Source organism: Talpa occidentalis, unplaced genomic scaffold (assembly GCF_014898055.3).
Source record: "Talpa occidentalis isolate TD23 unplaced genomic scaffold, MPIMG_talOcc4v2.1 talOcc4.8, whole genome shotgun sequence".
NCBI classification, from domain to species: domain Eukaryota; kingdom Metazoa; phylum Chordata; class Mammalia; order Eulipotyphla; family Talpidae; genus Talpa; species Talpa occidentalis.
In genome coordinates, this window is record NW_023605194.1 from 46,492,371 (window position 1) to 46,519,734 (window position 27,364).

Here is a 27,364-nt window from a genome sequence, read left to right on the forward strand (position 1 = left end):
AAAAGCCTGACATTTTCTTTACCCTACACTTGGACAATCTGTATTTTATCTGACAACCATAAGGTATTTGGGAAAATTTCCCTAGTGATTTCAAATCCTTCATGAGGTCTTTATCCTTTTGTGTCATCAGTACTGGTAAAATAGGGTTTTTCCCTTTCCTCCCACCTCCTGACTTGATAAAGCTGCCTCTCCCAGTCTTTCTTCACCTGCAGAACTGGTCAACACTGGGAGAAATGGAGGAAATTTGAAGAGCCTGGGAGCCTTCCTGGGGAAAAGAATGAAGACCTGATTCCTTCCTTTTACAATATATTTATTATTAGACAGTTTTTAATGCTTTGAACTGGTCATGATTAAGAAAGGACTAAGAGAGAACACGACAGACCCTAACACTAGACCTTCAGCGTGTCCTGTGTCACCCTGTAGGAGAGGCCATCCAGTAAGGTCCTGACTGGAGCTGGGAGACCTTCCTGACCCAGCCACTGAGCCTGACAAACACAAAGACTACTGGCGTGAATGCCATGAGTGCGTGCTATAACTCTGACGGGGCCCACTGTTCCCCTTTTGAAGAATCCTGTGACCACTGTTGGGATCTGCTGCAAAAAAGGCAGGTGCACAGCAGGAGAAAAGGTTACACCTGACTGCAGGGGATCCGTTTTCATCAGAAAACTGTGTGCCAGGAGCAGAACACCAGCAGGAGCCTTCAGCAGCCTAATGAAATTCTCCTGTTTTCTCTCTGAGGCATGTGGATCAAGAGGCCCCTGGAGTTATTGAATGATTTGAGGGACAAGAGAGATACAAGACTTCCTGCCAGTCTGGCAAGTGGGAAGTGGTTTTATTTGAAAATTAATAGCTGAGACTAATTTTTACGTCAAACTATTGAGGGAGATCCTACTATTACTGCATGTATTTTATAGATATAACATTGTTTTATATTTATGTTCCATAAAAGTTTCTTTTTTCTTTTTCTAAGACATTATGACCCGAGAAAACGATTTATTTTTCCTGTGACCTTGTACTTTCCAGTTTTGACTATATAGCTTAGCTCAGTCTCTTTATGAAATAGTAACAAGTTTTGTGATTATGATCCCTGCATCTTTTTTCTTTGTAGCCTATATCCATTAATTTTTTTTTAAGGACCGAGTTCAAAATTTCATACGTAATAAGCAGTCATCCTCGGGCAATTATTTTTAACTTTGGTTACTTGTTTAACTTTGTGCCTTGACCCTTAATCTATGTAATAAAATCTTGCATTTATGCATATTTTAATTTAAAATATATTGGTTGCTGTTCCTCGTGGTTGCATTCTTCCAGAAAGAAATGTAGGAGACTGTATTTATAATCTTATGGTAGGAGATAATTTCTTAAATAGGACACCAAAAACAAGTTATGAAGTAAAAGACTAAAGTATTCAGCATAAAAAACTTTCTTTGTGAAAAAAGATATCATAAAAGGAGACAAATAAAAGCTACCAGTTGTGAGGCTACATATACAAATAATCCTATAACATCGACTGCATTATTGTTCCCCATCCTCCCTCCCTATCTCCATGCCCTTTGCCATGTGATTTTGCAATTCTTTCCAGTAAAGGTGGAATATATTTCTCTGTTCCACTTGTACTAGATTGGCCTTGTGACTTGCTTTGCTTATCGAAATGTGGACAGAGAGTCAGAATGTGAATTTGGAATTTGTACTTGCAGAGGCACTGTGTATTTCTACTTGCCCTCCTTGTATTTCTGTTTTTGCCAAGGGAAGACCATGTTCATGGTAGCTTCCTTGTCCAAGGGGGATAACTAACATGGAAGAGATCTGTATTCCACATACACACATCTACCAACTATATCTTGGAGTAGGCCCAGCCAGGTCCATTTTGAATTAACCAACCCAAAATTGCATTAGAGAGAATAAGTTTTGTTTTATGTCATTGAATCTGAGGGTGGTTTGTTACATTGCACTATTGTGGAAATAACCAAATCAGACCATTCAGAGATAATTTAGCATTTCATAAAGAAGAACTAAAAAATGAATAAGGAATAGAATAATTCAGTAGGGGGAAGTGAATTACCCTTTCACTTGTCATTGAAAGGGTAATTCACTAAAGAGAAAATGGGAATGCCAATAAATCAGTGAAATTACATTTAGCTTGCTTCCCTGGTTATATAAACACAGAATAAAACCAGGTTGGGACACTTTATGCCTATTAGATTGGTAAATACTAATGTCTGGCAGTAACCTAGTTAGTATCTATAAGGATGTGAAGAAATGGAACTTCTGTAAAGAGATGGTAAAATGTTTCAGCATTAAAGAGAGACATATCACACAGGGAGAGAATATTTCCAAAGAATGTTGCTAACAAAGGTGTATATCTAGAATACATAGGGGATTCTTGAAAATAAGGAAGAAAGAACTGGAAATTTAGGGAAAACATGGGCAAAAATACAAGTAAACAATTCACAAAAAGGAAACTTGAACGGCTGACTCGTCAGCCTATACATATTGCCAATTACTTGTTGGTAGTCAGAAATGGAAACTAAAACAATGGGACCCACTTTGCACCTCCCATGTTGGCAGAAATTGAAATATGTAACATATTCTGCTACAGAGAAGATGGGGACATGTGAACTCACCTGGTCTTCTGGTGGTGGTGATTTGGAGACAGATTTGGTAATATCTGTTGAAATTTAATTACTCACAGAAATTTCAGTTCTGAATTGTATTAGAGTTGCTATATTGTTGTTAGAGTTGCTATAACAAAATACCACAGACCAGGGGGCTTAAACAACAGAGATGCATTTCTTCACAACTTGAAGGCTAAAATCCAAGGTCAAGGTGCTGGCAGGTTTGGTTTCTCCTGGGGTGTCTCTCCTTAGCTTTCAGATGGTTGGCTTTTTGCTCTACCCTAACTCTGCATGTGTCTGTGTTCTGATCTCCTCTTCTTGTGAGGATACCAACATATTGGATTGACCCTAATGGTACCATTTAAACTTAAGCCTATCGTTAAAGGCCTGGTTTCCAAATACAGTTGCATTCTGAGGTACAGGGAGTTAGGATTACAAATGCTGAATTTTGGGAAGGACATAATTCAGATCATAATGAATGTACATGAAGAAACATATATCAGAATGTTTATTATTGCATTGTTTCTCATATCAAAGAGTTGGATACTACCTAAGTGCTTAAAAAAGGATATGGACAAATCAAATACATTATAAGTGCAGCTGATAGAATGCTCCACATGGAAAGTAAAGGAATAAACTGAATTAGTTATATTAGTTCAGAATTATTTTTTCTCAAATAACAAGAAATCTGGAGGTGTGAAGTTCTCAGTTGATAGCATCAGGAACTCAAACTTCTTCTGTATTCTGCTCTGTCATCTTTCCTTCTCAGCTCTGCACTAAGATGACCTGTGTTCAGGCCTTATACCACCGTGAGTGGAAGGAAGGGTCAAAGGCCCTGGCAACATTGTCTGACACCCTCATGGACCAGTTCCATCAATTGAGCTTTTACTGAGGAGCGTGGTTGTGTCAATCTAATCGTGTGTACTCAAGTTCCAAGAGAAAAAATGTGTATATAATGTGTATGTGTGTGTGTTTTATTCAGTTGGGCAGCATTATTACTTAGAGTCAAAGATATGTGATTCACTATGCTTATGACTGAGTTCAGATGCTTGATTTCTTTCTTTTTGGTACAGTTGAAGGTCTGTTAGTAGTGATGTGATAGTTTAAATTTAATCACTATCGCAGTTATCTTTCAGACAATTTAGGGATATTATGAATTTTGCAAAATGGATTTTCCTCTTTTCTTTTGCTCTATTATACAAAATTAGTAGACTTGACTTTTAGAGAGTAAATGAGGGGACATGAGGAAAATAAATATGGCTACTTAGTAGTGGAATCCATCGCTCTCTAGTTTTCTGTTATTATCTTTGGAACAGAAAGTGGGAGAAAGGATTTCCTTCCTCTCTCTCAAATATAGCCTCAGCAACTGACTGGCTCTCTGCTCTGGAATGAAGCAGGTTGGCATGACTCCATAAGTCTGATGTGGGAACAAGACACCAGTGGTTTCTATTTTTTACTTATTGTAATTCCTTTGCTTTTAGTTTAGTATTCTATCCTTTAAGCATCCCATATTCAAAACCTCAAACTCATCATACCTAATATATGTCTGAAACTTGCTCAACTGTGTGAATATTATGTTTTGATCCCAACCTGCAATGGCTTAGGGAGGTAACAAGATGTTTTCAAGATAAAATGAAATATATGAAAAGTATATTGAAAATTCAAATAAAACAAAGTGTATGGAGGCATTTGTGCTAAAAATTAAAGAAATTATTTTAAATAAGTGTTTCCTGTAATCGCAAGTCATTCAATCTCTCCTCTCTTCCAGAGCATTGTTGTTTAAATAATAATAATAATAATAATAATAATTATAATTATTATTTTAGCCACAAAGAGAATTGAGGATGACAAGGCCTTTAGATGTAGGTTCTTAAGGGACCTGGGGAAAAAAAATCACTGAATGAGACATAGTTTAGGAGATCCTGTATGAATAGCCAAACTCAGAGTTGGAAAGTAAAGTAGAATTAAGTGGTGAGATGAAAACAGAAAAAAATTAATTATTTGTATATTCTAAAATGTGTAGAAGATTGGTAAAGAGGATAAACAAATTACTGGTAATACTGATAAATTTCCTTCTGGAAGCATCCTATAAATTAATTTGAAGAATAATTCTAAATATCTATTTTATATAATAGAGAATATATCAATTTAGAAAATTAAAGATACCAAATTTCTTGAAAGAATCAATGATTTCTACATGGCTACCATTACTTATTATTTTTTTAATTAATTAATTTATTTTTTTATACAAGCATTGGGTACAGTCAGAAGCACGGGAGGGTGAGAGAATTCACCAGAGCCAGAGCGGGGAACAGAACAGGCAGACTGACAAAATACACTGCTGAGGGGAGCAGTGGGCGCGGCAGGAGAGGTCTGTGCTCCATGTGGGACCCTCACTGGCAGCCAGGGATGGAACTGGTGCCACAGAGGCTGTAGGCAGCTTCACAGTCCAGCGCTCAACTGCTGTGCCACCAGGGGAGGCCCACCATTACTTACTATATGAGGAAAGAAACTGTTATATTCAAGTATTGAACATGATTAAATTTTTTTTTATTTATATCTTTTACATCATTGTAAAAGAATTCCCACCACCAATTCACCCGTGAACCTTCAGCATAGTCCCTTGTGCTCTTCTCTCCCTGTTTTAATCCCTTTTCCTCCACCCCTTCACAGAATGTCTCTGATTTATGATTGCCTGCTAATTTGGTTGTTTTTCTTCTTATTATTATTGTTATTCCACCCCCCCCAACCCTTATTTGGTTCCCTCTATTCCTTCTATAAGTGAAACCACTCAATATTTTTTTTTCCTTCTGGTTTATTTTACTGAGCATGATGTTTTAGTAAAAAACCCAAAACTTGTTTTTATTATTAGAAGTAGAATTCTCTTTTAATAGAAAAGAAGATATAGTTACCTTTTTGAATCACAATAGAAGAAATAATGATTATGTCTTTCCTTTTTGGAAAATTTAATACTTTAGTATAAGGAATGGGTCTGGGACCATAAAAAGAGAGATTACTCTTTAGATTTATTTTTGACATAGTTAACTTAGTAAGCTTGATGTTTGTCATTATTGCTTCAGTGAAGCATAGAAAACATCTTCAGTCAAGATAAATTTTTGGTAGTTAATGATTTTAGCTAATTAGATGATAAAGTCTTTATTTTTAGAGTAAAGCAGGCAAATCAACTTTCATGTTTTTCCAAACTCAAGTGGGTGGAAAGTTTTAAAACAAAGAATTTGTAGCTTTTTTTTTTTTTTTTAAGATTTATTTATTTATTTATACAAGCACTGGGTACAGTCAAAAGAGTGGGAGGGTGAGAGAATTCACCAGAGCCAGAAGCAGAGCAGGCAGAAGGACGAAGTACACTGCTGGGGGGAGCAGTGGGCGGCAGGAGAGGTCTGCACGCCATGTGGGACCCTCCTCGGGTGGCCTGGGGGCAGCCGGGAATCAAACCAGCCGCTGCAGAGGCTGCAGGAAGCTTCACAACCCAGCGCTCAACCGCTGCGCCACCAGGGGAAGCCCCCAAATTTGTAGCTTTTATGAAGAGTTTGTTAGTCCTAACACTATGTGCTCATGATAAATATAATATTACTGTGATAATAGCAACCATAGCTTCTAAAATTAGTCTATAGGCTAATATAGAATGGACAATAGCAAAGATTACAAAGGGCAATTAAAAATTGTCAATTAAACAGATTACAAATTTTATATATCATTTTGAAGAGAGATTATTTTGTTTTATAATATAGTTCTATTTCCTTTGGAATTTATTTTGAATTTTCTCGCGAGGCTTGAAATCTGCAGGTGGGGTTTTTGTTTCTTTGTTTTTGTCCCAGAAAAACCTAGGACTGTGGAAAGTCCTTCTAATGGGTGAACCCAATTCTGCCACTTGTTAGCCTCCTAAGTGCTTTTCCTTCACTGCCATCAAAACGCATCTGATTAATGTGTTAAAGCAAGAAATAATGGTAGACTTTGTCACCGATGAGAAATATTAATCATTAATGTGGGCTATGTAATTCAAATTTATATGGGCAAAATAGAATGGGATATTTCTAAATACATTTAATAAAGAAAGTTGAGAAGGTGTGTCCTAGTTCTTCAAGTATAACAATAAATATCATTGGATGCAGTGCTGTGGGCTTTCAGAATCAAATGTCACCCTCTGCTGGCTAAGTGAGGGAGTGTGTTTAAAAATGAATGGCTTTGTTCCCCCTCTGCTACTCTTTTTTTTTTTTTTTTTTAATTAAATTTATTTTCTTACATCGTTGTTCATTTTTGGATAGTATTTGATTTCTTCACTCAGGTCTAGTCCCTGTAGTTCTCCCACCACCACAGCACACATGAACCATCACCATAGTGCCTTGTGCTCTTCCCTCCACTGTGTTGGCCCTCCCCCTCCCCTTCCCTGCTGGATGCCTCAGATCTATGGCCAGCTTACAAGTTTTGTCTTATTCCTAACTCTTTTTCTCTGTATTCCACGTATAAGTGAAACCATCCAATATCTGTCTTTTTCCTTCTTATTTTGCTTAGCATAATCCCAGCTCCATCCATGTTGCGTCAAATGGCGTGAGTTTATCTTTTTTGATTGTTGTGTAGTATTCCATTATGTATATGTACCACATCTTCTAGATCCACTTATTTCCTCTGGAACATTTAAGGCATTTAGGTTGTTTTCATATCTAGGGCTACTGTGAATGGTGCTGCTATAAACATAGGAGTGCAGATTTCCTTTTGAATTGGTGTTTTTTTTTTTTTTTTTTTTCTTTTCTTTTTGGATAGACACTTAGGAGTGGAATTGCTGGATCATAGAAAATAACTTCTTAATCAAATTATAAGTTTGATAGGTATAGGGATGTATCATATAGCTTGCCTATTTAATATTTTCTTTCTACTTTTATAAATTTTTAAAATCATTTTGGAATTTATAGTGTTTGGGTATGTGATGCACACAAAACTATGTTTAAAAGCTAGCTTGCACTAGGCAATAAGTTATTATTTCACCGAAAATTTGTACACTATAATTTCAAGTCTTACTCGGCTGTTTGATGTCACCCTTCGCTAGCATGTTGCTTTAAGAGCACCCATCCCCCCTTCCTGCTTGAGTCACTGTGTCCTGTCAGTCATCCTGAAATACACTAGGGTGCTTGTCAGGCTGTTTGCTTACAGATGCATCATAAGCCAAATTCTGAGCCTTAGTAGTGGCACTGAATTTCTAAACACAAGAAATTGCTTAGACAATTGGTTTAGTATCTGCATATGGGCAATACTCTGTCCTGCAGTAGGTGAGTGAAAGTGTCAAACTTTTTAAAATCAAATTTTGCTCTAAGAAAAACCCTAATAATTATAGAGTATTTGTTGCTTGCTTAGATAACTTTGGGGGAAGTGAAAGGATATTATTTCTATAAAATGGGATGGCTGGAAATTACTATGTTGTATACAGTTACTACTTTTATTACTAATTTTCCTTCTAGCAGCACTAAACTCTGCACTACTGTTAGGAAGTTCCTATTTTATAATGCTTACCTTTCCAAGTAGATTAGCAGGCATCAGATTTAGATAAAAATGTGATTTTCTTCTACATTTTTTTCTTTCACACTCACACAGATTCAATTGAGCAGAGGCTCAATTCTGATATTTGGAGTATATATTAGTGGTTTTAAAAATAGTGCTAAAAAAATTCTCATGATAGCCCAAGCTATCACAGCCTTACATCAGAGCATTAAAAAGTTCCTACTGTTCAACGAAGGTATTACCATATGCAAGATACTGGAAGTTTTACACTCTTTAGACATAAAAGATGTATAGCAAGCAGTTTCTTTATTTGTGCAAATAATTTAATTCCTATTTTGAGCCTTTAAACTTAAATTGGGCACAGATGATTTCCTGTATTTTTGATATTCATCCTTAAATATTTTTGAATGAAGTATTGAAAAGTGGAAAAAGCATAAATTCACAGATTTTGATATTTGTGCATTCAGTAAGGTAGAGAATATTTAAGGGCAGCAGGAATTAAAGTTTTTAGGCTTTATCTAGAGTAAAGGAGAAGAGATTGTTTTTGCAAATACATAGAATCAGTATTCTTGTTTTGTGCTAAAAAAGATTTAAGGTGACTTACAAGGCTACATGAAATTCAAGTAGGGTAAATTAAAAGTGGGGTAAAAGAAGAAAGAAAAGAAGGAAGAGGATTTAAAACAGAGCCAGGAAGAAGGCAAAAACTGCAATAGTTCTTGACTAGTTTCATGATGGATTAATGGGAAAGAAAATACAGGTTTACAGAAATTTTGTGGGGGAATTTCATGTAAACTAGCTGTCTCTCTTACCCATGGTGGTGGCCCAGAGTGAGGAGAATATGTTGGACTGTGAATATTAAATACACTTAAATGTCACTTGTGTTTTGGTGGGAAAAAAGAGAACTGCTGTCCTTTTAACCCACACATTGACTTATGTGGATATCAGGGTGGCTCCAAGTTTTCTAGAAGCAGAAAACATTTAGTCTGTTACTCAGCTCAGAAGACATTTTAAAGAGATTTAGTTTTTTTGGAAACAGCAAGAAGTTATACAAATCAAGTCAAATATCTACATATCAGAATAGATATGATCAAGCCAAAGTTTGAAATAAAATATATTTTGCAATTTTGTATGACTATGAATCTAGTCATAGTGTTTTTTTCTTAACAGATTGCGAATGAGATTAATTTTTCTTTCTTTCAGTTTTTTAATTTACTGATAAATTTAACTTCAGTTTCAGCTTCTGTTAGGTCAAAATAAACTGGATTAGTTTAACAGGGTAAAAATGTTGGGTAAGAAGAAGGAAGTTGGAGACAGTACTTCTTAATGTACTTTGATTTTCAAATACTGAAAAAATAACTTCAGTGTTAAAAACTCTGGCTCTGTGTTGCATATCATACTAGAACAGCTTGTATAAGTGAATGAGTTAGAAATTTCTAAAAACTTCCAAATATATAGTAAAAAAGTTTAAATCACAACCTTTTTATCTTATATTTGAGTTGGAAATACCAGTATGATCTCATTACATATTTTTCTCTTCCTAAAAATTACATATTTCCTAGTTCTGTTCGCACACACACCTAATGGGCAGCAGTGACATCGTGGTGTAAAGATTATATTTCCTAATTACTGTTTCCAAATGAAAGGACCTAGGCCTATTGATGGGAAGGCTGTTGAAGGTTGGGGTAGAAAATGTATAAAATGAGCATGGAACATCTTATGCTAGACAGCAAGACCTATTTGGGTCTTGTCAAAAGGCTCAGAGCCAATTAAAATTTCTCACTGAGCAAAGATGGGAAAATTTAAACATCAGAAAAATAAAGATGGGCAAAGAGTGAAGATGGGCAACACACTGAAACATGTCTAGTATATGAGAGTTTATTCATTTAAAAAATACATTATTTGTCATCTTGCAAAGTTGTTAGGACACCATCTTATTTTTCTGAAAATTGACAAATGTGAAATAATCGAATATTTTTCTGACTTCCTAAAGCATATGAACTATGCTTTAGGATATTGAAATAATAAATAGAAGAAGAGTTCTTTATACAATTCCAACCAATAACAACTAATAATCTTACTTTTATATTACTAAATGCAGTTTAAAATTATTTCACAATTATTTTTGTCCTAGATGGCATCCCTCTAGGAATTAGAGTAAAAATACAGTTTTGAAGTCACTTGAAATTATTTGTTTCTGTGTGGTTATGAAGTTAACGTGAACTGTAGTTAAGGTTTGTCTTCTTTTGTTTGCATTTGATTTTTTTCAGATTGATTTGTGACTTGTTTTTAATTTTACATGGTTCTGGAGTCAAAATTCTAAAGCCTGGTACATGGTATCTTCAGAGAAGTCTAGCAGTCACCTTTGGTTATTGTTTTTCTCCCCCTAAGATAGCCATTACATTTGTTTTTGTTTTTTCTATCATTTATATTTTAAATATAAGCAAGAATGATGGTATTTTTCTAATGCCACCTTTTTTTCTTATGTAAATGTAGTAAATACTGTTTTGTAACTTACTTTTTTTCACTTAGAATAGATCCTGTAAATCACTCCAATGAAGTATATTGAAAGAACGTCTTCGTTTTCTTCTACAACTGTATAGTTCTTGTTTGAGTGGCTATATTATAGTTTCCTTTTCTCTTTCTATTCATTCATTCATTCATTCATTCATTCATTTGCTAACCTTCTGTAGGAGTAGCTTTACCTGTCCACAAGCATTGTACAATATGAAGTTGTCTGATTCTATATAGCTTTATTAACAGAGTTTACTAGCAGTTTACTACTTTATTAACAGAGTTTATTCTCATATATTTGCCAATTGAAAGATGAAAAATGTTTCATTGTAGTTTCAATTTGCACTACTTTTACTTTTATTATTAATGAGGTTATCAGGTTTTTATATGCTTATAGGCAATTTGCATATTTTCCCATGAATGAGAAATTATTTTAATTTGCATTCAACTTTGATTCATATCCATTGATCTTTTTTCTGTGAAAGATGAAAAGAGAATGTTTGTGCTTTTCCATCTTTTTGAATGCGTGGTTTTACTCATCTGTCTACTGAGCCCCTAAATGTGCCCTAAAAGTTCACATGTGTGCTTACTTCTCATGTTCCTTTCATCTTTGTGATGTGGCTTTTTTTTGCTTCCATTTGTTTCCTGAGTTCTAACTTGTTTTTTTAATTTCATCTTAATGTTCATTATTGATTCTTATAACTCTTTGAATTCTTTTAAAAATAGAACATGTTGTATATAGGTGTGTATGTGTGCATATTTGTATATATGTATATATATTTGAGTCTATATGTATATATATTTGAGTCTGCATATAATTATTTTATTGTTTCCTTCTTTCATTCTTGCTCATATGATTTTTAAAAGTTTTTCTTTTTCTTTCTGCAGTTTTTATGTAGAGTTCTCATTACTGATCTTTGTATGCAACCAATCATTTATGAAGAAGAGTGTACTGAGAGCTCTGCTGGTGGCCTAAGGGTTAAGTCTCAGAACTGTCACTGACTAAGACCTGAGTTCAGTCCCTGGCCAGGGAGCTAACCCACATATGGCACAGCAGACCTCTCCTGTCTCACCCATCTCTCTCCTTAACAGTGCATTTCAGTCACTCCACCTGTTCTGCTCCCCACTCTGTCTCTGGTGAATCCTCTCACCCCTCACCCCTCTGGTCTACACCCTGGTTCTTCTACACACACACACACACACACACACACACACACACACAAAGAACAGTGTACTGAGGAGTAGAGGTTGGGTGGGAATGAGTTGAAGGCAGTGGAAGAAAGAAAACCGCTTAGGTTACCATTGCAAACTCTAAATAAGTCATTAGATTCTGAGCTAAGCAAGTAGCAATGGGAAATGAGGAAAAATGGCCAATGTGTAAGAAATTCAAGGGCTAGGAACATTGTGACTTTTATAGTAATTTTCAGAGAAATACAGTGAAAGAAAATATTGTTAGATAATATGGAAATTGCTGGGTTGGGTGCCCAACTATATGGGGATATCCTTAATCTAGATGACAACTGAAGATGGTGACAATGGATTTGGGGGACAAGGATATGAGGTCAGTTTTGAGGTGCTTGTGAATGGCCCATTGCCAATAGATTTGGGGACTCTGAAGCTCAGGTAAGAAGTCTGAATTATAGACAAAGTTTTGCAAATAAGACTTTTTTTTTTAATATGCAAAAGAACAGATTTATTATAAAAGGGAAGGGAAGTGAAGGATGCTTGCACAGACACAAGCAGGAAGAATAAGCTGCCCCTGAAAGGGACAGGCTTATTAAAAGAGATGTCTGCACTGTCACAGGTGGGCAGGAGAACTGCTGTGAATAAGACACTTTAGAATTGAAACTCTAGGATGATGTTCCTCGAAGAGAATAATCTAATATGAGCAACGAATAGCCTATAAAGGATTGCATCTAGGATAAATCTCCTGCTTAACATGAATTAGTAAATAAGGAGGAATCAGCAAAAGACACTGGAAAAAATGGCTAGAAGTATTTAGAAAATGGTGATTTGGAAATAGAGGAGAAAAGTTATTTATTTTTTAATTAGAGAATACTTAGCATGTCGAATGAGAAATAGTTAAATAGGTATAAAGCCAGATTTCTTGGAGAAGCTTTTAAAAACTAGTGGAAAAATAGCGAGCTTGGATAAGACATGGCTCAGACTGTTCAAAACTCCCTTCCAGAAACTCTATGGGGACTACACCTGAGGGGGTGGGGGAAAGCAAATATTGTTTAAAAATGAACAATGATGTAAAAAATAAAAAATAATTTAAAAAATGTATACATTGCTCTAGGAAAAAAAAAAAAAACCAAACAAACCAACACCCTTCCAGGAGAATGGTAGAATGGAAAACAAGGAGGCAGAGAAGAAGCTTAAGTTCTCAAAAACAGTTCTGTTCAAGCAGTTTTCCCAAGTGTATTAATAGATTCATAAAAAACAATATAGTGCTTTCAAAGACTTTGCCCTCACTTTAAAAATAATTCTGAGAAGCAAGCTCTTATTTATTTCTAGTTAATTAGAGAACAAGAAGAATTGGAACTGATTTGGCTTCAGTTTGGGGTTGACAAGAATTCCACTTCCTTCACCATTCTCTTTTTGTTCTCTGCCTTTCAAAACTAATAGACCTTAGGAGAATTTATATATGTATTTGAGCTGTCATATAACATTGTGGAGCAGAAAAATTCATAGGTCCACTGAACTTGCAGCAACAAAAGCCACTGTCATTTTCAAGGTTTATCTGAAGGACATATTACTTCTGCCCTGGTTGCTTATACTTGATGCCTTGAATTTGAAGGTTTTCTTGTACGTGATTCAATAAGAGCTTTTCTGCAGTCTCACATAGTAGATTATCTTCTTACATTCCAATTGGACTAATTTGGTTCTTTGAGTTCTAAAAGAATAAGTAGGTAACTCATGCTGGGTTCTCAAGGGGTCTCAATTCTGGAATAATGTTTTATATAAGTTGAAAGTCATTGCTACACAGAATAACTGTGGGGGTATTTCTGTCCTTTCTCTCTAACTGCAATTTTCAAAATATGTGCCATTGTGAAATATAGGGTGAACTTGTGTGAACTGACATTTTAGTAAATAACATGAAAAATGTTATCAAGAGAGGAATAATGAAACATTTAAAAAATCTTATATATAATATTACATCTCAGTTAAATCAGAAATGAAATCATAGCTTTTTGCTTTTTTTTTTGAGAGAGATATTATACTTGACCAGTGGTTCATGATAAGTAGGACATATAAGATATAAATATAAGTAGAATCTGTTGTTTTCATTTATTTCGTATTGGCCAGGGTAGTCTTTTTCTTTTTAAATTATTTTTGAAGACTTCATTTAGGTTGAGTATGTGGGGAAACAAGTTTTATTTGACGACTATAGCTAGACTTAAGAAAATATTTTAATTTAATTTTGTTTGGATCTTTCATAAAGAATGCACAAAGCTCATACTTTTTTTTGAGGGGGACTCAACTTGATATTTTTTCAAAGAATATCAAATAAGATGACTATTCAAATGTTTAATAAAGAGAACTTCAACTGCTTCAAGTTTGAATTACAATATGCTAAAGATACTTTTCATTATAAAATGAAACATTGTTTTTGTTCTGTTGAAACCCACTGTTCTTGGATGCTTAGGAAATAGAAAGTGCCACTTTTGGGGATCCAGACATGTGGTGCATTTAACAATTGGCAGCCATAGCCCTGGAGCATACCTATTATGTATCACTCTGGAATTGATTTCAAAGGGCTCACCATCCTTTATGAGGCTGTAGTGCATTGGGAATTTTTTAAAGAGTGTTTAGGCATGTTGCATTTCTAATTAATGCACATGGAGGAACTATGCCTTAGATTTTGAAGTCAAGAGATTCAATAAAATGAGGCACCAGAGGGAAATTTTGGTTTAAACTGTTTCCTTATGGGAACAAAGAGTGAAAGCATTCTTGAATAATAATTACAAGCTCTATAGATGAAACAGATATGGACATCCTAAATGAAGACAAATAATATCTGATTTCCTACTGAAAAAAGGATAATAGTGTCAACTAATATGTCTTGAACTCTTGCTCAAGGTGTCAGCTGTGGGCTAAGTTATGGCTTTTATATGGGTTTTCTTATTTAACCTTCAAGATCCCTATGAGGTGAATATTCTATTCTCATTTTACAAAGGAGGAAAGTGATGTTTGGTGAAGTTCAATAATTTGTCTGAATTCACTAGTGAACAGGTGACAGAACCTATATTTTTGTCTAAGCAATAACCTCAAAGCCAGTGTTCTTAGCTACTGAGATCCAATTGTGATGAGATGTAGGATAATTTAAAAATCCTTTAGTGGGGACCATTAATCCTTCAGAGGGTCTCTCACGCTGGCTGCTGCATATTCCCTTGCTAAGGAGGTGAGCGGAGCTGAAATCTAGTTCTTCCTGTGTTGGCCAAACTGTGGGCCTTTCTGTTAGCACCTGCAGGACTGTGTCTACTCAGAGAGTATGGCCTTTTTCTATTATCTTCTGTCTTCTTAAATTCCTTGAAATTTCTTGTTAGAATGAGGTAGCGGAGTGGAGGCTAGTCACTGACATGTGGTCTGTCTACTTCTCTTCCCACTTCCAGCTCTGTCCTACACTTGAGGGACATTGAACATATGCAAGTAGATTGCACAACCTGTGTATGCAAGCTCTTATATATCCATAATTATATGAATAGAGCTGCTTCACCTCTCAGATATAGTGATGGGCACACGGAGACATTCACTTTTGGAAAATTGGAGTCCAGGATAAGGTTGGATTCCAGGAAGAGGCTAGCATGGTCATTAGAAGGAGGCTTGTGCTGGTTGAGCAGAGTAAAGTACTGAATACCCTGAGAGTATCAGGAAGTGAGGGTGTGGGCTTTAGGAGTGCACTTGCCCTTGGCCTCATGGACTCTTCCTAAGCATGCGAATTGGGGCTGGGATAGTGCTTGTCCAGGTCTATGGACAGTCCTGGATTGGGAGAAAGTGACTATTTTATTGTAGTGATGACAATTATAAATAAGATAATGGTAAGTTCAGTTGCATGCGTATCCTACACTCAAAAGAGAAGGAAATTTCAATAGTTTCAGATTAATACTAAGTGTGATTTTATTTATCTTATTTTATTTTTTTAAGATTTATTTATTTTTATACAAGAGCTGGAGTACAGGCCACAGGCACAGGAGGGTGAGAGGATTCACCAGAGACAGAGCAGGGAGCAGAACAGGCAGACGACCGAAATACACTGCTGAGGGGAGCAGCGGGCGTGACAGGAGAGGTCTGCCATGCCATGTGGGAATCTCCCTGGCTGGCTAGGAATTGAACCCATGCCACAGAGACTGCGGATAGCTTCACAGCACTGCAACCAACCTGCTGCACCACCGGGGAGGCCCAAGTGTGATTTTAAAGGCACTATATGTGACATAAGAGGAATATAATGAATTAGAAATAAAGAAAGATGTACAATCATTAAGGTTTTGACTTTACTACATTCTCTTTCACCAAAGTCTAGGATAGTGACTAATTTATGTAAGTGCTCCTTAGATAATCACTGAACAATGTCAACAACCCCAGACCCCAGAATATCCATCTAGGGAGCACACATTTGAAAAGAATATGGATCAAAGCTGCAAAGAGGGACACTTGATTAATGGCATATAAAAGAGAATGGCAGAAGTTAGGAAAAATGTTAGGAAGGCTGAATCATTTATCATTTGCTAGGGTTGGAAGGACATCCTGAACGAAACAAAGAGGATTGCAAAGCTATAGTCTAAGTAGAAGAATAGGAAGGGATAGGTCTTTTCTTGAGCCAGATGATATGATTGACAGATGACAGATAATGCACATAAATTATGATGTCAAATTGGCAAAAGTATAAAGAACACTGATACAAGGGAATTAAATTAAATGAAAAAAAAAAACCCAGGTATGTTACAATTTATGTTGAATTGTAAATACCTATATAGCAGTATTACATATGTTATCTTGAACTATATGAGAAAGAAAAAAGAAACATAGCAATTGCTTCTGGGAGAGAAATTAGTTGGCCAAAGTACACAGGTAGGAAAGAGACTTATTTTCACTAGATACATTATGAACTTTAAATTACCGGATACAATTTTTGATTAGTTTTCAATGAATTGAAATTCTAGATGATTAAAATCAAGGCGATAACATAGTCTCTTTAAATTGCTTGAAGTGTGCATATTACAAAGAAGTATATCTTTGAATTCTAAAATGATCTGCATATGTGATCCCAGAACCTCTCCTGGGAGTCACTGAGAAATTACAGACCTGCCAGAAAGCAGAGAAAGGATAAATATCCTTATTTGCAACAGAGGTAAAAATGTGGCTCTAAAATTAGAATTGTTGTGTAGGCGCCGATCTGTAGGAAAACTGAAGAATTAAAATGTAAATAAATGGCATTAAGTACTAGCTGTAAGTGTGGGTTTTCCAGGAGTGAGATATAGCAAACTAGATTTTATAAATTGAATTCTTATATAGGAAAGTATAGAAAGGGTGTCTCTATTTCAGGAAAGCATTTGAAAATTCCCCCATGATTTTTTTTTTGCAAGATGGAAAAAAAAGCAGATTATTGCACAAAAAAATAACTAATTGAAAAATCCTAACTGATCTTTATGTATGTGGGAAGAGATTTTTAGTGTTATCAAAACCAGGTTTCATATCTGCTCCTCGCCTTTTCAATGATTTAACTATAGAATTCATACTGAGCAAATCAGTGGCTAAAGAGGAAACTGGGAGAGATATTAATGTGTTGGGTTCTCTGAAATTAATTTTTAACTGTCAGGAAAAGGAGTCCAGGATCTATAGGTTGAAATGTTAAAAGGACAAAATAAAACTCGGCATTTAGGGGCAAATAGAAACTAACTTTCCAAATATATGATGGGGAAACTTGGGTTTGCAATAGCCCTTGTAAGAAAAGATCTGACCAGTTTGGTTGAAAAGCAGGTACAAAGTTAGATTAATTCAATAAGTACAGTAATGTGTCATGGGGTTTAATACTCTTAAAGGAGAACCAGCTGTCACCTTATAAACTGTTACAAAAGTTAACTGTTAAACACTAAACATTTAGCATAAGGGACTTTTCTACAGGACCATATTACAGATGACTAGATTTCCAAGCCATTCCACAAGAACATGTTAACTTCTGTAGAAGAATTACACTTTTACTAAAAGGAGTCTGAGCTGTGGAATTTGGAGATGGGAACTGGTGTGTTATAGTAGGGAGAAGTAGATGAAAAGTTTATTGGTTAATGTTTGTAAGGAAACAGCCACCCCAAGGCAAATTTCATAAATGGGTAAAGTTTTGCAGTGATTTTTGCAAATCTCTTCTAATTTAACATGTCTCCTCTGGGATACAGTGTGGCATGTGCTGTGATGGAGACATGCGTGGGTGTCAGATGGAGCGCAATGAGCTGGTTCATGCTGATGTATGATTGAATGTGTGCACCCCAAGATCTCTCAGAGTTCATTTAACAATGAAATGCTTGTTAACCTAAATGAATTTAAATCGGTTTCAAGCAAGGGATACAGTAAAAAATATCCAGGCATTGTGGACAAAGACTGGGGAGAAGGGAAAGATCCACATGGGTGCATTTGCCTTGCCTTGAGGACTGTCTCTGGGGCATCTATTACTGCTTTCTAGAGTTTTGTTTTCCTCCTGTTGATTTTGAAAATTGGGGTATTAATCTAGTCTGTCTGCCTCCAAACCTGTAATTTTCCCACTTTTTGAAACTGTCTCTATTGGATAGAAGGTAAAAAGTGGCAGATCTCAACTCAGCATAACAAAGAACTTTATAAGAGTAATTACTGACTTCTACAGTATAGCGAGTGTCTCATCATTTCTATTCATCCAGGCCCAGTTCATTGTTCAAATGAAGGATATTATAGGAAGTATTCTTGAGTTTGGAAGGTACTTTCAGAATTTTGTGATTTTATGGACTATAAAATGCAAATGCTTTGGAATGTAATACCTGCAACCTAGTAGGATTTTTGTTTTGGATTCACATTGTGTTATTGCTCTAAGAGACTGGTAACAGTTTGTCAGGCTTTGACCTTGCTTTGAATTCATTTGCAAAATTCTGCAGTTTTCCGCCTATTATTGCCCGATCTCCAATCAATCAGGATTTTTAAAAAGGACAGATACAAAAGATCTAAATGATTTTTGTAAGAAACAGCATTAATTAAAGAACAATAATTATATGTAGCCAACTTTCTTCAATGACTTGTTGGTTTATTAGTTTAAAATTTTTACTATGGAAAATGAGCTTTTCAACAACTTTCTTTACTTAATGTGTATTGAAGATATTGTTACAGATTTGGAAGACACTTTGGCAAACTTAGGTTTTTCTTTTTATTTCTTGGTCAAAAACCCCTTTCTAGAAGGATCATATATGATGTTGATAATTTTTACTCTCCCTAGTTTTGAATTTCCTTTGCCTCCAATATCTGTGCTTGATATAGCATTGGAAACACATTGTGAATTCTGCAGTGAAAGAACATGTTTTTAAAGGCTGTGAAGGTTCATTTGGATTCTATTTTAGTTCACAGCAGTGTCTTCTACTTCTTGTTTCTAAGATGAAAGAACAAAACCATGTCAGCATTTTTGACCTGATTTATGTGTAGGATAGTACCTGCCATGAGAGGGATAACCAGTAAACCCCTTTGTAGGCGCTCATTTGCTAGAATCCCATGGTTATAGCGACTGAAGGATATATTTCATAGCATAGGTTGGCTCTGAGCTATGCAAAAATGTCACCATGGGAATGTCCTATTTGTCAATTTAGATATGCCTGTGCTAAGGGAATCCATGTGCTAGGCAGAATGATGGAAAAGACAAAGCAAAAGGAAAACCAAACTAAACCAAACATTGCAGCTGTAGAAGTGCATTTGAGAGAAACCATTTGGGGGTAGGTATTTGAAGCCTTTATTGAAGCATATCTCCTACATTTCAGTTGAATAGCTGAGAAAAGGGACATGTTGCTACTTTAAGACAGGAAAAAAATGAAAACAATGAAAGAGAGAAGCAAGATAGGAAAGGACAAAATCATAGGACTGTTTGTCTTTGTATGTTGATATAGCATAATAGTAATTTATAGTCTTAATTGAAAAGAAATCAAATATCTTTTTATTTGATGCAATTTATTTATTTTTTATTTTTTTAAAAGATTTATTTATTTATGTATACAAGCACCAGGGTACAGGCCAGAGGTGTGGGGGGGGGTGAGAGGATTCACCAGAGACAGAGTGGGGAGGAGAACAAGCAGAGTGATTGAAATACACTGCTGAGGGGAGTAGCGGGCGAGAGGTCTGCTGTACCATGTGAGCATTTCCCTGGCCAGGGATTGAACTCGTGCTGCAGTGGCTGCAGATAGATTTATAGCCTGCTTCTTAACCCCTTGCACCACCAGGGAGGCCTTATTTGATACAATTTAAATAACATTTTTTGGCAAAGTGGTTTTTAAAAAGTAAAGAAATTATAGAGACTTTGTGCTAGTGGCTTGTGGTAGAGTTAAACATAGACTGAGAATAAGGACACTTATGACAGTCTTCAAGTGGGTAAGGCGGCCCTGAGTAGGCCATTCGGATTATGTTCAATAAGAGAACTAGAAATGAGCTACATTTCAGAAAGTGTACTTTATCTTTGCAGTCAATAATGTCAGTGGATTTTATATCAAACCCTCAACATTTATAGTCATTTTTAGTAGCTGAATAAATAATGTATTATTGCTACTTGAAAACATGGCTAGAATAACCCTCAGATACTCCACACTAAAAGTGTTTTTGCCCACTTCAAATTGCTTATTATAATTTCCTGAGTTGACTAGAACATGTTTTTGATACCATACATGGAGTGATTAGTATGCATTAGTACTTTTAATAGTATAGTCAACATTGGAGTATATAATTGTACTTAAATGCTTTCATAAATTATTAGATTTCTCATAATTGGTTCCTTTGAGACTTTCAGCATAATTATCTTTGTTTTTAATATCTGAAGCACATCTCCGGCAAACTTTGCTGAAGACACATGAAAGAATTATAAGTATTATGAATATATTTGATTATAAGCATATTTGAAATTCATTATTTTGATTATGTACAAATTTCTATATTAAGTCACTGGGGACAGTCCTTTAGCCAAGTCCTATTATTCACAAGAATACTTCAAATATCTATTTTTATAGTAAGAGACTCATGGAGTGTAGTCATGTGGCACTGAAGAGCAGTAGGGCTTTTGGACTTGATAGTATTTGCTCCTATTTTTTAAAAATGCAAGTTATGTTGTTAATCTAAGAATTATAGTGTGGTAAGGTAAGAGTCAGGAAGGATGATTTTTTAGTTACAGCATGGTTTTGTATGTGTGTGTGTATTTTGTATGTGTATCTGACATCCGGTGTGGATGGACTTTGATGAAGCACTGATCTTTTGGTGGTCTTTGACTATACACAGTAACACACATATGGATCCAATGGAAAGATCCAGTGAGAGAGTTTGAAGAGCAAAGAGACGTTTTTTTATGGAACCAGGTCAGTGGGAGTTGAAAAAGTCTAGGAGGAGTATGGGGAAGGAGGAATTATATCAGATCCTTCTCTGAGATTCTGATGTCCCTTAGAGGTTAGACTAGGCAGAGGTATAGGAAAAATAACAATCTTCTCTCCTAGAATCACAGAGATTGAGAAGCACAATGACTAGAGGAACATGATGAAAATGTTGTTTATCATTCACAAATTTGTTCTTTCATTCATTTACTCATTCATCTATACATCCATTATCTATTAATAAAGCCAATCAGTTTCCATGGACATTTTGGAATATCAGGATATTTTCTAGAGATAGATTTTTCTGTTCCCTTAATCTGCAAAGTAGAAAACTAGAGAAAAAATAGGTAACAACTAGTGAGAAAGTTTCTACACTGCTAGTAATAGACGTTTCTGTGGGAAATAAATTCATTCTTATTTTTTATTTAATTTAGGAGTGATCTGTTTCTTACGTCTTATCTCTATAGACCTTTAGTCAATACGTTGTTGTTGATTATTGACTGATAATTGAATTTATAGGAATTTTTGTGCTTGGTGATTAGGGTAATAGTGTTCATGGTTGATGTGTTAATTTGTACATGTTACATATGGTCATTTGACATATATGTATTCGTATGCAAAATATCACTGAATTGATTTTTAAGATCAATGTTAATGCCTTGAAAGATGGCTTGTAATTCCTTTCTTATTTTTGTCCTGCTCTAAGCTAATGACCTCTCAGAGGCTTCTGTCTTTTTATATGCTAATTTATAGTAGTTTTTTTTTTGTCCAACAAAATAAATTGACCCAAACATTTTTTTTTTACAATAAAAACCCTCAAATAAATAATTCACAAAATAATTAAAGATAGATTAGATATTTTCCAAAGTCCTATCTGCTTCCTCATCTGAGTCATCATTGACATGAACAGACAAAATAGGGGCTCTGCTATCTCAGTGCTGTGATTTCATGGAAGTCAGAGGACTTGGATACTGGAAGATATGTCTCATTGACTCAGCCATTCTTTTCCACTTAACACTCCTCATCAAATGCAAAATGCCCTGGCCTGCGTTATTACTTTAATTATGAACATACTAGAATAGGTTAATTTGTTTCCGAATCCAGGCTCAGACAGCATGACCTCAGAGAACAGCTGGGGAATATCTCGTTTCTCACTTGGTGGATTTAGTAATACCCTGATATCAGGAAGAGTTGCTGAATATAAATCTCATATATTCTATGATTTGTTTTATTAAAGATTTATTTATTTATTTACACAAGCACTGGGTACAGTCAGAAGCGCGGGAGGGTGAGAGAATTCACAAGAGCCAGAGCCGGGAGCAGAACAGGCAGACGGATGAAATACACTGCTGAGGGGAGCAGCGGGCGCGGCAGGAGAGGTCTGTGGTGCCATGTGGGACCCTTGCCGGTGGCTGGGGATTGAACCGGGAATCAAACCGGTGCTGCTGAGGCTGCTGGCAGCTTCTCAGCCCAGCGCTCAACCGCTGCACTACCAGGGAGCCCTATTCTATGATTTTTGTTACAGTGCTCCTTTAGAAAGTATGATTATTAATTTATTTTTTATTCAAGTAATGTTGGTTCACAATACTGTGTATGTTTTAGGAGTACAGGTTCACAGCTCTTCACGTGTGTTACAGCACCATGCCTGCAATCAAAGTACCATAACTCTCTACAACCCTGTTCACCCTTTGCTCCCACCCCGGGAGGTATTTTTCTTTCTTTTTTTTTTTCTTTCTTTCTTTTTTTTTTTTAAGATTTATTTATTTATTTATACAAGAACTGGGGTACAGGCCAGATGCGAGGGAGGCTGAGAGGATTCACCAGAGACAGAGTGGGGAACAGAACAGGCAGAGTGACTGAAACACACTGCTAAGGGGAGCAGCAGGCGAGACAGGAGAGGTCTGCCAGGCCATATGGGACCTTCACCGGCTGGCCTTAATCAAACTGGCACTGCAGAGGCTGTGGACAGCTTCACAGCGCTGTGCTCAACCGCCTGTGCCACCAGGGGAGGCCTGCTATTTTTCTTTATTAATAAGCGTCTTTTTGTTCTTGTGCACAGGCAGCATGTCAGCTGAAACACCAATCACACTGAAGATTGATCCTCGGGATCTTCAGGTTCAAACTTTCACTGTAGAGAAGTTATTGGAGCCTCTCATAATCCAGGTATTAATATCATGAAGTTACAGCAGGTAGTAGCTTCAGAAAAACTAAAAATATGGGGAAAATAGTTAATGAACCAAAGAAAGATGTGATTTTTATAGAATGAATATGTCATCTAAAATTGCCCTTTAAAGTGTTATTAAAATGTAAAATTCTGAAAGTCACCCATCTAGTTTCTCTTTTAAAAGTAACAATAGTAATAATGTATATATGTAACTTGCAGAATACCTTTATGTACATTATCTTGTTTGATCTGCATGAAAACTGAGTAAGTTGGGCAGCATGGTTAAGGCTTATTACATAAATGGGAAGAGAGCCTAGGCAATTTCACTGACTTGCCCCAAGGCATATGGTGGCTCATTTGTCAAATAAGAAATTATTTTTAAAATACAAAAAATAAATGAGGGAAAAGTTACTTCAGGAATTCTATGATTAAGTCCTTCCTTTGATAATATGTGTAATCATTCTTACTATTTAAGTCCAGATTTTATTTATTAGATTTTTCTTAGGGCAGAACTTCAAGAAACTTATACAGTGGTATAGATTTAATATTTTTGTCTTCAATTCAAAATTTGTGAGGGATGCCACCTTATATATCATACTTCCTAAGAGAAATTTCCAAGTTCTAGAAGCACTCAAGAAGTAGTTGGGTGAGATGCTACCTTGACCTTACCTCTAATAGTTTAATTATGTTCTTCTTGTTTTCTCTGTGGGGTGGGTGGTGGGGGTTAGAGTAGCTCTGAGGATAGACTGTACAATTTTTTATTTAGTACTAATTGGTATCTATTACTGGAAAAGATATGCCTCACTGATGATAGCTTAATTGTCAACTTTGGCAATCTTAATATTGCTAATACATGGTGTGAAATTCCTACAGGAAAGTCTTGATGTTATCCAGCATTGTAATGGTCTCATGTTAAAAAGCAAAGTAATCATTGTTTTTCTGATAAAGTTCACTGAAAACATTGAAAAATAAAGACAAAACAGAACAAGCACAAAACAATTTAAGTTTTATCTGCTCTTCTACATAAATCAATCTTTTGATAAATTCCTTATTGTTTGTAAGCGTTCTAAGCGTTCTTTAAGAAGATTGCTGTTTATGCCTCATATAAATGGATCATTGTTTTTAAAGTAGCCTATCATTATTGGGCATTTAGTTTGTTTCCATTTTTTCCTATTATAAAATAATACTGTGCTAAGCATCTTTGTATATCAATTTTTGTCATCAGTTCAAATTGCTTCCCTAGGATAAGTTAGTAATGTAAAAGTTTAAGTGACCAAGATATAAGAATTCTTATGCTTTTTCATACATATCACCATTTTTTTGGGGAAAGTTTTATGAGTTCTCACAAGTTATTTAAGACTGTGCCATTGCTATGCAGTTACTGGGTGTGGGGTCAGGAAATGGCCTCCATTTTGGAGTTGGTTGATAAAGGAAAGTACGTTAATGCCACTGTGTAACCTTTGTTTGTTGCATAACGATGGGATGTTAGAGACACTCACTTAAGCCTTGCTAATCACAAAGGTAGCCGACATATTGTTTGTGAATAGAGAAAGTATCATTATGGAGAAACTACATTCTATATACTAACTGAAAATAATAGATATTTTGCTTAATCAAGTACTGATGCATTGATATAGTAGTCAGTAGAGAGTTTTTTAAGTGAATTCACATTATGGAAGATGCTCTTAACAGTTTGCATTTTCTGGCATTTTTAAACAACTATATAATAATTTTATAACATTGAGTCCACCTAGAAATTTAAAAGGGAGACTATGACCCAAAATAATTTTATTTGACTGGAAAGAAATCTAACTCTTCAAAAGTGTGATTATGCTAATTTTAGAGAGTTTTTAATGTGGTGCCTGCATTCATTTTTCATGATCTGCAAGTTGATGAGTCAGGGAAAGGGAAATTAGTACTTATTATATGACAGTGTGCAGTTGTACCTAAATTTAATTACTAATTTTATCTTCTTGAAGATTGTTGTTAATGTTTTTGGAAATGTTTATTGATTTCTTAAAGACTGTTTAGTATACTACTTCACCATTAGCTGAGCTAGAACAGAGTTTCTTGGTCTTAGCAGCATTCAAGTCAAATTGAAATAAAAATATCAATGATTTATAGCATATCTACTATGTTTACAAACTATCTCATAAAGAAAAGTTCTGGTACAACAAAATCATGTGGAAATATTCTTGATTTTCACTAAAATGGGATTCTGCTTTTCAAAAGCTAGTGTACTTCAAAGTCAAAGAGTTATTTATTTAAAATAATTGATCTTGCCTTCCTGATGGTGAAGGGGTTAAGCACCACACCATGCAGCATTCTGCAGCCTTTGCAGCACGAGTTTGATCTCTGGCTGGCCAGGGAGCAACCCACATGGTGAAGCAGACCTCTCCTCTCTAGCCTGATGCTCCCCTCAGAAGTGTATTTCAGTCAGTCTGTTCTGCTCCCCACTCTGTCTCTGGTGAATTCTCTCACCCTCCCCCACATTTCTGGCCTGTACCCCAGCTCTTGTATGCATAAATAAATAAATCTTAAAAACAATTAAAAAATAAAAATAATTGATCTATTTAGATTTGATGCATAACCTTCATGTATCTGTTTGTTTGATTATGTATCACTTATTAATACAAGTAAAAATTTCCATTAAATCATATTTCAAAGTAGGATAACATCACATTTTTTTCAAAGAGTGTTTAATTTGAAATTGTTGCATGGGTTAAATATGTAATATTATCTCTTACTATACTGGAAAACATTCCACAGGAACTTCTTAATCCTTAAATCCATTGTGCTATCAGATAAAGTTGTCAATTTAGTAGCCCCATTAAAAAATTTTCAGCTTTGAAAGAGACAGTAACTAAAACAAAGGGACACCCCATGGATTGGAGAACATTTTTGCACACAACACTAGTGACAAAGAACTGATCACAAAAATCTACAGAGAGCTGATGAGACTCAACAAAAACAAAGTAAACAGCCCAGTCAAAAAATGGGCAGAAGAGCTAAAAAGAACCTTCTCTAAAGAGGAAATGCAAATGACCAAGAGGCATATGAAAAAATGTTCAACATCATTTGTAATCAGGGAAATGCAAATCAAAACTACAATGAGATACCATCTTACACCAGTGAGAAATGGCATATATTAAAAAAACTAGCAACAACAAATGTTGGTGAGGATGTGGAGAAAATGGAACTCTCCTGTACTGCTTTGTGGGAGTGCAAACTGGTCCAACCTCTATGGAGAGCTGTGTGGAGATTCCTCAATCTGCTAAAGATGGAGCTTCCATATGATCCAGCAATTCCACTCCTAAGTATTTACCCAAAGGACACAGAAACATTAATTCAAAAGGGCACCTGCATCCCTATGTTTATAGCAGCACTATTTACAATAGCTAAGCTTTGGAAACAACCCAAATGCCCCCAAATAGATGACTGGATCGAGAAGATGTGGTACATAAACACAATGGAATATTACTCAGCAATCAAAAAAGATAAACTCACGCAATTTGCAGCAACATGGATGGAGCTGGAAGGGATCATGCTAGCAGAATAAGCCAGAAAGAAAAAGAAAAATACCGGATGGCCTCACTCATAGCAGGGATTTAGAAAACCTAAATAAGGGACCAGGAAAAAGACTATAATAAAGTAAAAATCAAAATCAACAAGGAACTATAAACCAGAGACACACTAGGGGGTGTGTAGGGGTGAGGGGTGAAGGGAGTAGGGTAAAAACAAGGGTGGTGGGAATTGTATGGGGACTATAACCAAGATGAAAATGCATACTTTTGCAAAAATGAAAAATGATATAAAATATATAAAATAATAAAAAAATTCAGCTTTTCTTATTATTTATCTTTATGTTATATTCCTTTGCTGTCAGGGCTCCACAGAAATTACCACCTCTGTACATAATTCAAAGTTAAAATTACATTTTAATTTTGTGAGTAATTGGTTATAGAACTGTTAATGTCACTTTGACTTCT

General features: G+C 35.5%; 1 protein-coding gene across 2 annotated transcripts in view; it reads left to right on the forward strand.

Moving 5' to 3' along the window:
- CTNNA3 (catenin alpha 3) overlaps nucleotides 1-27,364 on the forward strand; it is a 1,457,807-nt gene that overhangs the window by 60,208 nt on the left and 1,370,235 nt on the right. For both annotated transcript variants that reach the window (XM_054690496.1, XM_054690495.1), the window contains exon 2: nucleotides 23,271-23,374. In XM_054690496.1, coding sequence (XP_054546471.1) covers nucleotides 23,276-23,374 — 99 coding nt within the window. In that variant the 5' untranslated portion in view covers nucleotides 23,271-23,275. The remainder of the gene's footprint in view (nucleotides 1-23,270; nucleotides 23,375-27,364) is intronic.